Source organism: Hippopotamus amphibius, chromosome 9 (assembly GCF_030028045.1).
Source record: "Hippopotamus amphibius kiboko isolate mHipAmp2 chromosome 9, mHipAmp2.hap2, whole genome shotgun sequence".
NCBI classification, from domain to species: Eukaryota; Metazoa; Chordata; class Mammalia; order Artiodactyla; family Hippopotamidae; genus Hippopotamus; species Hippopotamus amphibius.
The window spans coordinates 33423513-33439176 of record NC_080194.1 but is presented as its reverse complement, the minus strand read 5'-3'; the positions used below and the strand labels follow the sequence as shown (position 1 = coordinate 33439176).

At 41.1% G+C, this 15664-nt stretch overlaps 1 protein-coding gene, 1 non-coding gene and 1 pseudogene across 2 annotated transcripts; 1 reads left to right on the top strand and 2 right to left on the bottom strand.

Moving 5' to 3' along the window:
• On the top strand, positions 1-440 carry LOC130829480 (bolA-like protein 1; annotated as a pseudogene).
• A 771-nt stretch (positions 441-1211) lies between these two features.
• On the bottom strand, positions 1212-13353 carry EIF4G2 (eukaryotic translation initiation factor 4 gamma 2). The gene is made up of 24 exons (XM_057749338.1): positions 13061-13353; positions 12732-13011; positions 12459-12599; positions 10943-11007; positions 10541-10606; positions 9746-9886; positions 9082-9184; positions 8225-8356; positions 8071-8137; positions 7838-7989; positions 7372-7482; positions 7105-7188; positions 6915-7013; positions 6514-6655; positions 6262-6422; positions 5776-5889; positions 5052-5177; positions 4793-4897; positions 4490-4705; positions 4144-4402; positions 3624-3828; positions 3254-3465; positions 3047-3168; positions 1212-2041 (listed from the first exon to the last, which is right to left on the bottom strand). Exons 1-24 carry the CDS (start codon positions 13351-13353, stop codon positions 1976-1978), a joined length of 3462 nt encoding a protein of 1153 aa, XP_057605321.1. The 3' UTR covers positions 1212-1975.
• LOC130829588 (small nucleolar RNA SNORD97) lies at positions 5581-5723 on the bottom strand. The gene has a single exon (XR_009047611.1). It is a non-coding gene; the product is annotated as a small nucleolar RNA SNORD97 (small nucleolar RNA).
• Positions 13354-15664: the final 2311 nt, after the last annotated feature.

The following is a 15664-nucleotide window of genomic DNA, read 5'->3' as shown; positions in this document are numbered from 1 at the left end:
ACTGCGGTAGCCAAGACTGAGTACAAGCCGATGCTGAGTGGGCAGCTGGTCGGACGCCTGTTCTCCATGGCTGGCCGTGTCTGTCTGTCCTGGGGCAGCGCGGGATCGGGGGCCATTGGTCCCGTCGAGGCCGTTATTTGCACCAAGTTGGAGCAGGCCTTGAACCCCAATGTGCTGGAGCTGCATAATGAGAGCACTGGCCACGCGGTCCCACCAGGCAGTGAGACGCATTTCTGCGTGGCCGTGGTGAGCTCTCGCTTCGAGGGACTGAGTCCCTGCAACGGCATCGGCTGGTCCACGCAGCGCTGTCAGAAGAGCTGGCTGGGCTGGTCCACACCCTGGCCATACAGGCGCAGACCCCTGCCTAGTGGAGGGAGAACCCTCAACTGGACACGAGCCCTCCCTGCCTGGGAGGAAGCAAGAAAACTCGAACTCCCTGAACCCTGAGAGAGAGGGAGGACCAGGACGCAAACAGGCTGGGTGACAATAAACTACTAGGGCCTTCTTCCCTTCTATACAGTCTGCTATTTTTAAGAGTTGAGGACCTGGGTGCCATTCAACCGGCATATACATATTCTCTGGAGACAACAATTCATTTCACATCAAGGTTAACCTAAGGAGAGTATACAATCACTCATTACTGCTCTTGCCCTGGACTATTCAGGAGAAGCTGCCCAGCTGTTTCATGTTAAACTGTGACTAAGGAACCACCAGACCTTATGAGTTGCAAGTAATCTTGTACATTAGAAAAGAAATTATATGAAAAAAAAAAAAAACCTCCACGCAGGGCTTCAGTTGCATTAAGGAGCCAGTTTTACTTGGCTACTGTGGGGTTTCAAGCAGGAATTTCCTGGGTGGGGACAATTACTGAGAATGATGATATAACTGTTAGGCTTGTCCTAACCATGAGGGTGGTTAAGCCTCTCAGTTCACCACATATTTCAGTATGACAATGAGAAGATAAGCGTCACCAGGTTTCTTGCCCACCAAATTAACGAGACCTGTGATTCTCAAAACGGCCCCTGATTACAAGACTTGTTTGGTTACTTCCAGTAACAGGATGTGAAAAGGAATAACCACCTTGAATTTTCTGTCTAATCAGAAAATGTAAATTTCTGATTTTGAATTAAAGTTCCTTAGGATCTATCTGAAAACAAAAGCTATCAATTCTTCATAAATTTGTAGGTGCTACTTAACGTCACACAACTATATCAAGTATCACAATGTTTATTGATAGATACAAGTATATAAAATCAGGGCATGAACATGACTTGATAAATTAAGTAGACTTAATTTCAATACTATAATAAGAGGGACCAATTCAAATTCTCACCATTTGTTTCACACCCACAAAAACCACTTCAAGGGCATTTACGATCTCTCAAAACTGATCAGTTTTGTGCAAGTAAACCATGTTTCTTTTAAAAAGACTTGTGCACTTGCCCAGGCTCAAGGATATTAAAATCTAGCACATAAAGCCCATTACTAGAGGTAGAAATACAGGCAATATACTATTACGGCAACAACCATCAATTACAGTTAAGAATTTTTCTGTAACAACCAAATGGATAATCAAATATTGCAACAACTCAAGTATTACTGAGCAAAGTGCATTTCTACAGTATTCAGTGTTGCTATTCAGTTTTCTAACTTAAAACAGCCTATGATAACTGGCAGCAAAGAAGGTCCTTGCAATAGACTGCCTCTGCTTGAGAACTTATGATGTAATTATTGCATGCTGCTAATATACTATCTAAACATTAAAGATACTCCTAAAATATTTGATGGTAGACTATGATTAAGACATTACACTACAAAAAAACCTTATGCAGAAGGAAATCCTAATTGACGTTGCTTCTGCTTTAAATATTGTGAAAACATTACAGCGGAATGAATTTTCGCAGTGGTTAGGTCAAATGCAGTTACATCATAGCAACAGTATGTTTTGCACAATTTAAGGCTTTGGCTGGTTCTTTTAGTCAGCTTCTTCCTCTGATTCTTCTTCTTCAGCAGTTTCTAGCCAGGTTAGCCACTGATTCACCTGTAAAGTTATAATTTAACAAAATAAGTAGTATTTACGGAAGATAGAATAGCACAATTTTTTTATTCCAGATCAAACAATATACCCTAGGATAAAAGTTTTAGTGCCACACATTTTATAATTGCAAAAGCCTTTGGAAACTACATTTGTGCCTTAGCTGTAAGTTACTTTAAAGAATGGCTTATTTGGATTTGGGATAGCATACAAGTTGCTTATAGCCAGTCAACTCGGGTCTCATTCTTTGATATCACACCCATTACATTTCAGGAATGTTTTAATAAGGGACAGTGGCTCCTCTCAAGCTTAAACAGTTAACAAATGGGGGGGGGGGGGGGGAACGGGGACAAAAAAATATTCTCAAAAACTGTAGGATCAGATTCCCCAAGGACAAGACTTAGAACGAATGCTGTGAGGGTTACCCTCATGAAGCTAGTCTGTGAACCTCAGGAGTAAAGATACTATAAACCAGGTGTCTCTAAGCCTGGCCCTTGGAAAAATAGTATGAGAATCATCTGGGTTGTATACCACACAGGGACCTACTAAATCAGAATGCCTAGGATCAGACCTGGAACTTCCTTTTAAATTACTCTGCAGGTGATTAATGTAATGCTGTGGAATACCCCTGACATACAAATTCTTCCCCATGGCTAGAATTCCACTTGATAAGACAGAAGAAAATCATGGTAAGAGAAATCAGAAACAATCTCCTCTACTGGTATTTAAAAAGATGTCTCAATCCAATCTTGTACAATCACTATCTTTGCAAGTAGCTTTACTTCTAAAAAATGTTAGCCACATCTAATCTAACAGCTTAGACACTACTAGGATTGAAGCCTTTTATTTCACAGCTTTACCTTGTTTTGCTGCTGCCTACTTTACCACAGCTTATAATAGTGCAGAATGACACGTATGTATAAATTACCAGGCCTATTTTGTTTGTAATTTCAACTTTTAAAGGCTCATTAGTAAACTGGAAAAAGCACACCAAATTTCTCAAAGACTTACCTGGAACAAAGCCTTGCCTTTCCCCGGAAACTCTTGGGTTATATCTTCTTTCCAAGCCAAGAAAGCTTCTTCTTCAATAATTTCCATGTCATAGAAGTGAACAAAAAAGCGGAGTAACATGCCTAAAAGACAAAATGACCCCATTATTTAGTGTGCAGTTTAAGAACTGCCCCTTCCTCGTTCTTCTTCTGATGTTGGTTCTCTCACCTTTCGGGAAGTTGCTGTTGTAGCAGTGCACCTGAAGAGCATAGAGAGCACTGACTTGTAGATCAACATGATCATGAAGGAATTTCTGCATTACTGGCTTGAAGGAAAGAAGCAGTTGTTTTTCCTGCTCTAACTGTTCTTTGGAAGGAGCAGAGGAAGAGTCTGTTTCATCACTGGGTGGGTTTACTTCACTAGAAATGTACTGTAAGAAGCTGCACAGAAAGAGATTTTATTAGAACCTCAAAGTGAATTTTCTAGCTCAAAAATACAGACAATTCTTAGTCCCTTTGCCTTGCAGACTTTTTTCCCTAGTAAACAAAAACACAGGTTAACTCTAACTAGATGTAGAAAACCAAAACTGTTATCTTACCTAGTCATTAAGATGTTCACAAATCCCTTATCTACATGAAGTTTGGGAGAGATGTTATCTTTAATCCACTTATATATGGTTTGAGGGGATGGATCCAACTTTATTTGCTTTAACAGTTCCTTCTCCAATTTGAGGAGTGGGAATAAGAAACTCAGTCCCTTTCCTTCCAAGATTTCCAACATGCGGTCCTTATTCTGATCAATTTCTGAAGAGACAAAGCCATTCCCATCATCAGGTAGTTCATTTTACTCAGTTGGTCTAGAAAACTGCTTTACAAATGATTTCCCAAATGCATAAGATTCATGGAAAATAATAAAGAACCTAGTAAAGGAAACTATTTGGACCAAATGAAAACAGTCAAATCATAACCACCCCTTTTTATAAAAGTGAAATCTACCTGTGGTAATACTTATTTTCTCTGGACAGAATAATTACCCTGACTTTTACAAATTCACTCAAGGAACTAAGGAATCTCTAGATTTAGTACTAAAACAAAATAAAATCCCCAGCATTCTCTTACCTGGGAGCATTTTCTGCATATTGACCTTGCTTTGTTGGAAAAGCTCTGTTAACCATTCTCGATCTTGCAATTTAGCTAATTGCTGAAGACAAAGTAAGAAGAGAGGAAAATGGGTGCCACTTTCCAATGGTTGAGCTAGTTCTGAAATGCTCACCAGCTCCGAAATGATAGCACGAGCTGCAAACTGTGCTAAATATGATTTCACCAAGGGGATGTCAACCTCCAGTTTGGGGCACTGGTCCAATACATTCAGGAAAGCCTTAAAAGGAACATGTAAACCTAGTCAGTTTATTAGTTTCCAAATCTGAAAGGTAAGAATTCTTACAGAATTGGGAAAGTGTTCTACCTGCATGAAGTTGTCACTTGTGGCTATCCCTTCCTGTTTGAGTAAACTGATCAAAGAACTTGCTTTTTCTTTATCTTCATCACTTCTATCTAGTGACAGGATGATTACTTTGCTTAACATTTCAGGGAGAAAGTGTTTAGGAGCTCTCATCTCTCTTACACCACTGACAGCTTCATTTGCATTTCCACTATTCAGATACTCGGTTACAACAGTTTCCTGAAAGAACAAAGTCCAAATATCTTTAGAGTTTTCCTATCTCAAATACACTCCATGAACTAGACTATGGGATTATTTGAGACTTACGGTTAGTTTAAGCAGTTCTTCCTTTGATGGAGGTGGCTTTTTACTGGTCTTGGCAGGCTTTTCCTGAATAAGTGGTGGATTAGTTTTGAGACCAAGCTGAGGTGTCTAAAAAACAGCAAAATGATAGGTGTGAATGTTTAATAATTTTAATATTAAAAAGGAGCTTATGAAGTTAGAGGGAAAACATTCAAAAGCAGTCTTCAGACATCTTCAGAAAGTACTGGAACGATAGAAAATGTTGTCATACTACAGTCCATACCTGTCCCAGAGGTGGTGTTTGAGTGCGTGGTGGTTGTGCACTAGGAGGAATCATAGTTATCTGGGGCTGGAGCTTTGGCACTTGATTTTTATTCATTAGGAAAGACTGAGCAGGCCTCAGGCTAATCTAGAATTGAAAACAAATCAAAACAGGCATCCAAGTTAACAAGCAGTTAGCTAACATATTAAACTCAACACTCCAACATCCTAAAGTTAATGTAGCATACACAAACATGATAGGATCAATGGCAGAAATTTAAGTATCGTAAATACTAAAAAGGTTACTCCGTGTTATTAGGTTTAATTTCTGGTAAGAAAACTAAAGATCTGATCTACACAAAAGTAAAATATTCTTATAAATCTTATATTTATACCCGAATCCTCCAAGGATTAGCATCACTAAAATATTAAAATAAAAACCAAAAAATTTAGTTTAGAAAACATTTTATTCTAAGTCATTCCATTTGCAGAAAAGTCACAACATCTCAACCACCATTTTCCTTGCTCTAACTAAAAGACTTTTAATAGATTTGCCCTCATATCTCATAATCTTCGCTCATAGGACGCTGGACATCCAAAGAAAGAAAAAGAAGTACAGAAAAGAGAGAAAGAAGGTAAAGAATTCCAGCATTAAGTCCTCTTAATAACGCGTCTTTTTATAATCATCGGGCAATAGATTTCTGAATTGACAAACTATGATATATAAGTAACATAGGCAAATGTACCTCATCTGCATTAAGCTGTCCTTTCTTAGAAAACCGAGGTGGCATATCCTTCGACTGTCCTTGCAGCTGGGATAAGAGTCCCTGACTCTGGTTATGGTAGAGCTGGCTTAGCCCCTATTTCAGAAAGAGAGAAAGAAAGTCTAGATAAAAAGGGGGTCCACAAACTATGGTAATCTAGTACCAAAGGGATGAGGCCAAGCCATAGGAAAGCTTAACTGTATTTGCGCAGAGAAAGTAAAAGATGAAACAGGAAGAATAAAAATCTAACCTAACTTAAATAGTGATGTGATTTTACTAATACTTTACTGATCTTAAGCATAAGCATTTTACCCAGTTTGAAATAACTATCACAGATGTTAGAAAAACACACAGTTTTTAGGTTTTCTAAACCTGAAATATCCGCACTTTTCAAAAAGCAAATCTATTCATATACATTCCAAGATTTAATACTTGTTGCAAACATCTTTAAATGTTTTTTTTTTTTACCTGGCTTTTCATAAATTTGCCTCCCATTTCCCCAAACTGCGACTGTGTGGGAGGCATGATGTGTCCCCCATGGCCATTGAAGAGTTGATTTGAACGATGACGCCCCATGGTGGGTGAAAATCTATCCTGGATAACTCCTGGACCAGTACCAATTCCGCTACCTTAAAACACACACATGAAGAACTCTTAACTATTAAAATGTTAAAAACTCATTTTTTAATGTAACCAAACCACTACTTTGTTCAAAATCACCTGGCATTTGTCCAAACATATCAGCAAGTCCTCCAAGTGGGTCCCTATCCATTTTCATCCTGGGTGGCATGAACGGCCCCTCCAGAAAGAAGTCACTTCTCATCCCTTGAGCCATAGGAGCAGGAATAAACACTCCTAGATCCTTCAGAAATAAAGTGAATAAACACTTATTTCTGAACACTATTTTACATAAAACTAAAATTTATACATTGGAAAAACCAGAATACTTTTTTGGACTATAAGAGTGCTACTTACATAATTTCTATAAACAACTTCTCAAAAGGGTGACACCAAAAACATTAAACTCTACTGGTACAGCTTAAGTCTCAAAAAGTTTAAGAGGGTCTTTGTACCATTATAAACTTAAAACCCACCTGATTAAAAAACAAAGCAAAACTTACTTTTACTGCATCTTGACGGATTTGATTGATCGTCTTTGGTCCATTGTCAAGAAAAGCCTTGCGAGGAACCCAGTGGTGTTCTCGCAACTCTACGGTGTCCTTTAATATAAAACTTGTTTTAGTAAGTATTATTTTAATACTCCTAAACAGAAAGTCAACTTACCAACACACCTAAAGAAACCAGTTGTACCTGCAGCAGGAAACGAATCCTCGCCGGCAATTCCTTACTTAACATCAAGGAGCACATTCTGGCAAAGTACTGATCCATTAAGGACTGAAAGAAAAATTAAAATATGCAATTAGCAGGAAATGCTAATGGCAAATGTATACTATTTAAGGTTTTTAAGGCTTCTAGATATTATCAAGGTAAACGACTAATGGCAATCCTCTATATCACAAAAATAAGTTTGATTTCAATAAGTCAAGCTTACACTGTTTCTGTCAGCAACACACATACCTTGGCTCGTTCATGGTCTAATCTAGGTCCCACTGTCCTCATTATCTGACAGAGGCACTCCAAATCCTCTCCCATATCTTTGAGTTGGACTCTCTTCTTTTTTTCCAAAAGCTACAAAAAGAAATAAATGTCACATGTTTATAATTCCTTCTCGGTTTAGATGTAGCACTTTCCCTTAAGTTTGCACTGACCCGTACAGCTCCTACAGTGTCTAGCACAGAACTCTTTATCTGGTTTCTACTGAAGAAATCCCTTCAAATTGAGCAACTTAAACATAGGTAGGTAATCAGTTCTACCCCTATGTAGCAAAACATACTGCATACTTCCATATTTACAACATAACAATTTTGCTGGCAATCTACCAACACTCTCAGATGGTAAAGTCATAAAATAATTGACTCATCCCCCCCCCAAATAATGATGTACCCAGTGATTAATATAAGTTTAAACTCCCAATCATACTTACTGTTTTGATGCACTTATGAAGGATAGATTCATGAATAAGATCAAGCTTTCCAAGTTCTCCAATGAATTTGATGTTCCCCAACATCTTGATCTTAGCAATGGCTCTCTGTTCCTCCTCCTCAGGGAGGAGGGGATTTTCACGCTTATCATAGACTGAAAGAAGTAAGAATAAAGTCAACATTCAGAATTAAGTTGAACGTATACAGTACTGCTTAGTATCAAACAAATTCTCACCATCAACATTTCTGGTTCGGTTTTCAAATTCATCTTGTAATTTGGAAATTAGGAGGCGTCTGAATGTCTATTGGAAATGAAAGACATTTGTCAGGGCTTGCTAATGAAACCTTTCAAATCAATTTTAAATAAGCAAGCAAACACTACCACTTACTGTGCTTTGCTTCTGTCCTGGTTGACCCTCTGCTGCTGGGCCATCAAAGTTTGGTGCATCTTCTGCCAATCGCAGACATAGCTGAGCATACAGTGAGCTATACTTTGGCTCTTCTAGGGCTTTGTCCACAATCTTAAATAATAAAAAAAAAAACTACATCTTTTAAAAACTAAATAAGACAACTTTTGAAAAAGCGTTTCTTTATAACTTAATACTTCCTTGTAGTCTTAAGGGTCTTGAATCTCACAACAAATTTCTGACAAATTCTCTATGCCTCATCCATAACTTAGGAATAACAACAACTCTTTTGTAAGGCTTATTGTGTGAACTAAATCAGCTGAGGCATGTAAAGAAAATACTTAGCACACAGCCTGGAAAAATATAAACACTTAAACATTAGCTGTTGCAGTGTACCAAAATTAGTCTAATTACACAGATCTCATACTAGTAAAACTCTCTCCCCCTTAGGAGTTGAAATTATCTTGAGAATAACTATAAACAGATGCTGGAATCATATCAACTACCATAAAACTTATTTCCAAAACCAAAATACGGCATTTCTCACAGAAGGCAAAACAAAGCAACCCCCCACAGCCTAACAGCCCAATTAACCCTCCAAGCACAGTACATACAATTTAAAATTGACCTTGTAAGCCTGACACCTTTAAAAGTTAGTGTTTTCTTAAAACAAAAAACCCCACCAGTGTTCAAATATACATACATCTAACATGTAACTCACACCTCAGTTTTAAGCAATAATCCAAATATAAAGAAACAAAAACACAAAACACACACAACAACCCAACCTGGGTTAAGTCTTTTCCTCTCCTTTTCAGTTAAGACAACATTTAACTTACCAGCAGTATGACCCCTTTAAGGATGAGTTTAGACTCTACACCCACATTGAGGAGCTCAAGGCATAGCTTGTCAAACTTCTCAGGAGTAAGCTTATTTAGTATGCTGGGGAAAAAGGAATCAGACTATATATCAGCCAACACACAATTACTGAAGTGAAAAACAGCCTTTAAATTATGTTCATTTTTTCATTTCATCACTTTCCCCATTAATATCAAGACATTTTTCTTAACCTATCTAACCAAAGCTGAAATAAATCTGTTATTTAAAACATTATCTATCTAACTGGAGGGTCCCCAGCTGCTGCATAAGAAAATCTCATATTCTCAACACCCAGATAAAGAGCAAAGAGCCTCCATAATATCAAGGCTAAATCCAGGAGCTAACACTGCTACGTTCTGTGTGTCACTGGGTTACACAGCAAGCACAGGAAATGTCAGCACAACAGGCTTGTGCATCTTAACCCAATGACTGAAGGCAACTAACTCTGAGCCCCAAAACACTGATGTGCCGATTTTCAGCTTAGAACGGTCAACACTGGCATTCACTAAAATACACTTAAGGCATGAACATTGTTTTCTAAGTAATACAGCATACACACAAGAGAAACACAGTTAATCCATTCTTTCCTCCTTTTAGTGGACAAAACAGCCCTAACAAACTTACCCTCTTACTTTCCTGAAGATTGCATCATGTCGTTCTTTTTCATTTGCGGAGTTGTTTGCTGCGGAGTTGTCATCTCGTCTAGTGCTTCGTGCAGGAATCCATTTCTGAGCGTTTTGCCCTGGGGTTTTCCCCAGGAACTCGCTATTAAAAATTAAGAGAATTAAGATTAAGACAACTCGAAACATGGCATCCAGTCACAAATCAAATGCCATACAGATTAGAAATCCTTCTAAATAGAAAGAAGTTTGGATTTTTCTCAACTTCCCTTACAACTATACTCACAGTCAGTGGTTCTCAAACAATATTGTGCATCAGAATCACCTGAAGGGTTTGTTAAAAGACTCCTAAGCCTACCCCAGTTTCCGCTTTAGTGGGTCTGGGGTAAGGCCTGATAACTTGCACTTCTAACCACCCAGGTGATGTCAGTGTTCCCGGTCCAGGAGCCACACCATGAGAACCAACGTGTCTAATATCTAATGACCATGTTATATGTATACTAATTTACTACTACAACTTAGTATGGATAATAATGACTCATTTCAGAAATAACATCTGTGAAAATAATCCAAAGAGTAAGAGAATAAAATAGCAGTTTGAGAGCCTCAACTCATTAGATGATTTGGCTGAGGAATAATTAAGAGCTGATATTCTAAATTTCAGATATGTAGCATAAATCATGCCCATTAAGACAGGATTCCTGATGTCTTACTGACATTAAGTTGTAATGCATTATTAGAAGGACCACTAACCTAAATCTGTTACTTATAGAGGTCATTTTTTCCACATTTACTGTACCTGTTGCCAGCAGTCTTGGGATAGTGCTGAGGTGCACCCCTACTTCCTCCTCCGCCCGAAGAAGCACTATTTAACAGAAAATTTTTTGTTTTTAAGAAAAGTATACCCCAAGTATGTTTCACTCAAATAGATAAAGGATCTCTTTTATTATCCTGCATGTCAGTAAGTACACCACAAATGAAGACTGAACTTAGGCCTAATGGAAAGCCAAGTAATTGATTACATTTATTCTTCAGATAGCAAATAGAAAACAATGAAAATTCAAGAGCTTTAAAAAAATTGTACACAGCAAACTATAAATTAAACCTGCAGCACAATTAAGTCAGAATTACCTGTAGTTATTCCTTTGGTTTTGTGATTATAGTCTCTTCACAGTAATCACCAAAATAAATCTACACATACCTGAAACGAGAAGCACCCCCTTCTGCAATCGCACTCTCCACTTTGGCGGCTTGACAACGAAGAATCTTCAAAAGAATAATATTAATGGATGGGGTGGGGAGGGAAGGGGATGGGAGAAATGAAAAACCTAGAATGAGAGAGAGTACCAAAATTAGACACTGCTATCACACAAATCTGTAAACCCTCTTCAATTACAATTTATTTCAGAGCCTGACATTGCAGTTGATTGAACTTACACTGCATTGCAGCTCTCATAACACCAAAATAGAATGTACTCAAAACACAAATGGACAGTAAAATTTTATTTTGTTTACCACCTAGAAATTCTCGTGTTCAAGAACGCAAGGAAGTGCCTACATAGAAATTTAAGAACATCTAAACTGCTAAGAACCAATCTTTGAAAAAGCCACATTCTACCTCCTTTACAACTGAGCACTGAGATCAATAACAAAAAATCTAACTCTGAACAGGCCGGACACATCACGTGGAAAACGTTGTAGTAGTTTCTACTGCCTCAACGAGGAGCAACAGTGAGTAAGGGGGTAACTAAAGACGGCTTTCCCCACTGTTCACTCTTCACCGGGCGCACAGGGCCTGCGGGAAGACCCGAGACACGGGGTGCACGCACAGCGGCTGGCACCGGGCAGGCGGAAGCCCGGGGCCGCAACATGGCAGCAGAAACCTCCGCCCCATTTTTTCCCTTCCTGGGAACAAAAGAGCAGTGGATTCCTCCCGCCCAGGCCCGAGTGAGGGAAGTGCTTCCGACAGCCTCTTGCGAAGCCGCCGCGAGCAAGCCTCGGAGAGCAGTGGAGGCCACCCCCGCGGCCCGGCTCTTTGTTCTCAGGCAGGAAGGCGGCTTCCTTCCCACCCGCCGCCTCCAGCGACCCCCTCCCACCCATAAACCCCCGAGGGACTGACAGCCGCCTCGCCGCTCCCTCCCCCCCCCCAGCCTACAAAAGCTCTGACACCCTCGTTTCCCTCTCCGCTCCCGTCGCAGCCGGAGCTCGCCGCGCAGGGGCTTCGCTTGCCCACCCAGGGCAGCCTGGCCGCTCCACACCGGCCCCGGGCCTCACACACCTCCTCCCCGACCGGAGGCCGGGCTCCGGGACTCCTCCGCCTCGGCTGGTCCCGCGCCAACGGCCGGGCCCTGCCCGCCGGCCCGCGTCCCTACCCGCGGCGCGCGCCGCCCCGCCACGCTCTCTCCGCGTCCGAGCACACCCGCGCCCCGGCCCCGGCCCCGGCCCCATGGGGGACGGCCACCGACAGCCACGAAGACGGCCAGGTGCCGCCAGCGCTGCCAGTTTCCTTCTACTCCGTCAGCAGCGGGAAAGCAGGACAAAGACGAATAATTTCCAGGTGCCCAAAGCGCGGAGGAAACGCTGGAAAAGGGTCGCCCCGCCCGGCTCCGCCTGCGGCCGCCATTTTGTACCACTCGAGAAGAAGCGGCCAGGGACGGCGGCCATTTTAGAGCGTTCCACTCCGCGGCGGCGGCGGCGGCGGCGGCGGCTCCACTCACCTTCACCGAGAACTCAGCAGCTGCCACGGCAGCTGCCTCCTCAGGATCCGGTCGTCGGGGACGGGGAAGGGAGGGGAGAGGGGAACGGAAAACAAAAAAGGGGGAGGGAAGGGGGAGGAAGGAATTGGGACCGGCTTGAAACTCTCAGCTCAGAAGAGTCACTGCTGCAGCCACCACCCGATACTCGCCGCCACCTCCATAGAGCTCCGACTCGCTGCTGGCGCTGAGGCGTGTCTGAAGCCGAACTTATCACTCTAGGGCAGCCGAACCCACCAGAGCCTCCCCGAATGGCTCCTTCGCCACCCAATCAGCGGCCTGGCTTCTGTCCGCCGCCAATCGGCGTAGGGCGGCAGGGAGGAGCCACAGGGCCAAGCTCGGTTGCGGCGCAGCCCCGCCGCAGTGCGCAAAGCCATATTCGCGAAGGCTCTGAGGCCAAGCCAGTGGCGTAAAGGGAGCTGAGCGCGGTCGGGATGCGGCCCGCTTGCGTAAAGTCGTAGAGCCGTCTGAGTCTGCGTTCGTGTGCCTGTCTCCTCTTCCTCCTGTCTCTTTGTTCCTGGAGTCCGTATCCCATGCTCGAGATTTACAGCCCCCAGCCTCTCTACCTCGTTTTCTCTCCGGGGATGTGGGACGGAAGCTCGCCCTTCCACCCGACCCGATTCCTGTCCTTGGCGTGTGCGGGCATTGATCTTCCTGGCGCCCCCGAGGAGCCGAGATTGCCCCTTCCAGGCTGGGCCTCCGTGGGTCGGGTGTGCAGGGCTGAGGCCTGGCGCCCCCGGGGCGCAGCGCCGGGAATCGCGGGTCTCCAGGTGCTCGGCTTTGGCAGCCTCTGGGTCGGGGAGCCGGGAGAGTAGGGTTCAGGAGAGTAGACGGTGCATCTCCGAGCGTTGAGCTTCATTCAGCTCCCTATTTATTCCACCCCCTGCTGAGTGAATGAGAAAGGGATGAAAGGAAGGGTTTTATTGTCTTTGTACCTCACTAGGGAAGCAGTTTTCCCCAAAGGAATGTCCGGCCAGCGGTCACGGAGGAAGACCAGAATTCTTTGGAAGAAGTGTTTGCGGAGCGCGGGAGGATTTTACTTGCCAGCTCCTGATTTGTTTTTTAAAAAGCACATTGAAGACAGCCGTATATTCCCATTTTATATACGGTCCATCCTAACAAATAGGATTAGGCTTTTCAAAACCGTCAGGTTGAACTATTTATACTTCTCGGCTAGTATTTTAAAGCAGAGGTGCAGTAAAATGAAGTGTTCCATCGTATGCGACATTTAGCTATGCAAAAATGGAGTCATGTTTCCATTTACTTAAACAACAGACATATCCCCACCTTCATTTTGACTATAGTTCTTGATATAATGTGTAATCTAAAGGAAGAAACTATGTGTGTGTTTTAACGTGGATGACTTTTAAAGACAGTGTCCAATAAAGGGCAGGATTTTCAAGGATTCAAACTTATATTTGACATGTCAAAACAGCTTTTGGGGTTGAAAGCACCTAGTCCTTAATACGACTTTCAAGAGAGGTGCCAGTTTTTCCTAGGACATTTACACCTGATTGTGGAAGGGTGTGGTGGGCGCTAAAGGTTGCTAACACAATTCCGGCACCTTTAGATCTTTGCCGTATATTAGGCTGATCATTCCCCCTCATTATTATGTTTTTCTAAAATTATTGCTAGTGAGTCAATTTCACTTAAACTTTAACAACTGGAAAAGATATTCTCACCCTTGGAGTTAGTTACATGTAAAAAAAAAAAAAGGAAACTTTTTAAGAAAGGTAAAAATTGTGTTTCAAATACAAGAGGTTCAACTTTGTAATTTCAGGACCCTTTCAGCTTCAAAATAACACCAGAATAATATTTTCAAATAATTTCGGTAGGGCTTTACAGTTTGCAAAAATGCTTTCATATATATTTGTGATGTTTTTACATAACTGGCTTACATTCTTTTTGACTGATAATACATTAATCTGATAGAATAGTGTTGAAAAACTATTCTAGGTTAGACTTCAAAGAGAATATTTACTGAATCCTAAAACCTGGGTGGTCTTTTAATTGAAGAACTTGAAACTCAATAATTAAAAATAAAAGAGGTTTTACTTAATCTTTTATTTGATCTTTGCTAATTGTGAACTCCTCTGCTATGGACTTTGCAGTTATGAGTGTTTGTGAGAAACTGGGCTAGGACGAGTAAAGTAGAAATACAGATGAAACACAGTCTTTCAATTACCTTTCAATCAGTGGGAGACAGATATTCACATTTTGAAATATTTCCATCATGTCATGGATGTATGAAAATTAAAGTCTTCTGGAATCTAGCTTTTAGTTTATAGAAAACTGAATTTTAAATACACCCACTTCAATCTGCTAGTTTTAACACTTACATTTTACGTCCGTTTTCTAAAAATTGAGAAGCCCTTAGAGTCCTGACTGACTTGCTAACTTACAGATATTTGCATTATTTTAATAATGTCAAATATTGGTTATTATTCTAACACATACAACTCCTGAAGTGGCTACTATCCTCTCTGTGCTGAAGCATTCCCCAATCATACATCTCCTCCAGTCCAGATCTCATACTAACTTCAATTCTGAGTTTCTAACAGCCTATTTATCAGAGGTGCAAACGTGCAGCCATATTTAGTCTAGGCCACACAGTAATTTTAAATATTTGAATTAGTTGACATTGAATTTTAGAAGATTTTACATACAAATCTAGATTTCCATCTTTTCATGAAAAGCCTTAAAATATGGCAATCCTGGGCCTGAAATTCCAAAAGGGCAACATTCGAGTATAACTGAGCAGTGACTGCCTTATCTAGATGTTTTCTCTTCATTCCACCCCAGTGAAATCTGACTTGATTCTCTCATTTATGTTCCTGTGTGGCCTCAATAGCCTCGATAGTTTATCTCTTTCTGTTATTTGTTCAAATTCAACAAATTCAGTATTAACTGATCATCTTTCTATTATAAGGAAAAGGAGCAAACCAGATAGTTAAAATATTTTCTCTACAACTTACTGTGTAACTTTGGGCAAGTTTAACTGCTCTCACTTTTTAGTTTCTGAATCTATAAAATGGGAATAACTGTATTTACAGAGTTGTAAAGATTAAATGAGATAATGTATGTAAAGCACATAGCATAGTCCCTAATATAGTGATCACTTGATGTCAGTTACCATATTATCAATAGTAGTGATTAGCCAACTGCTTCAC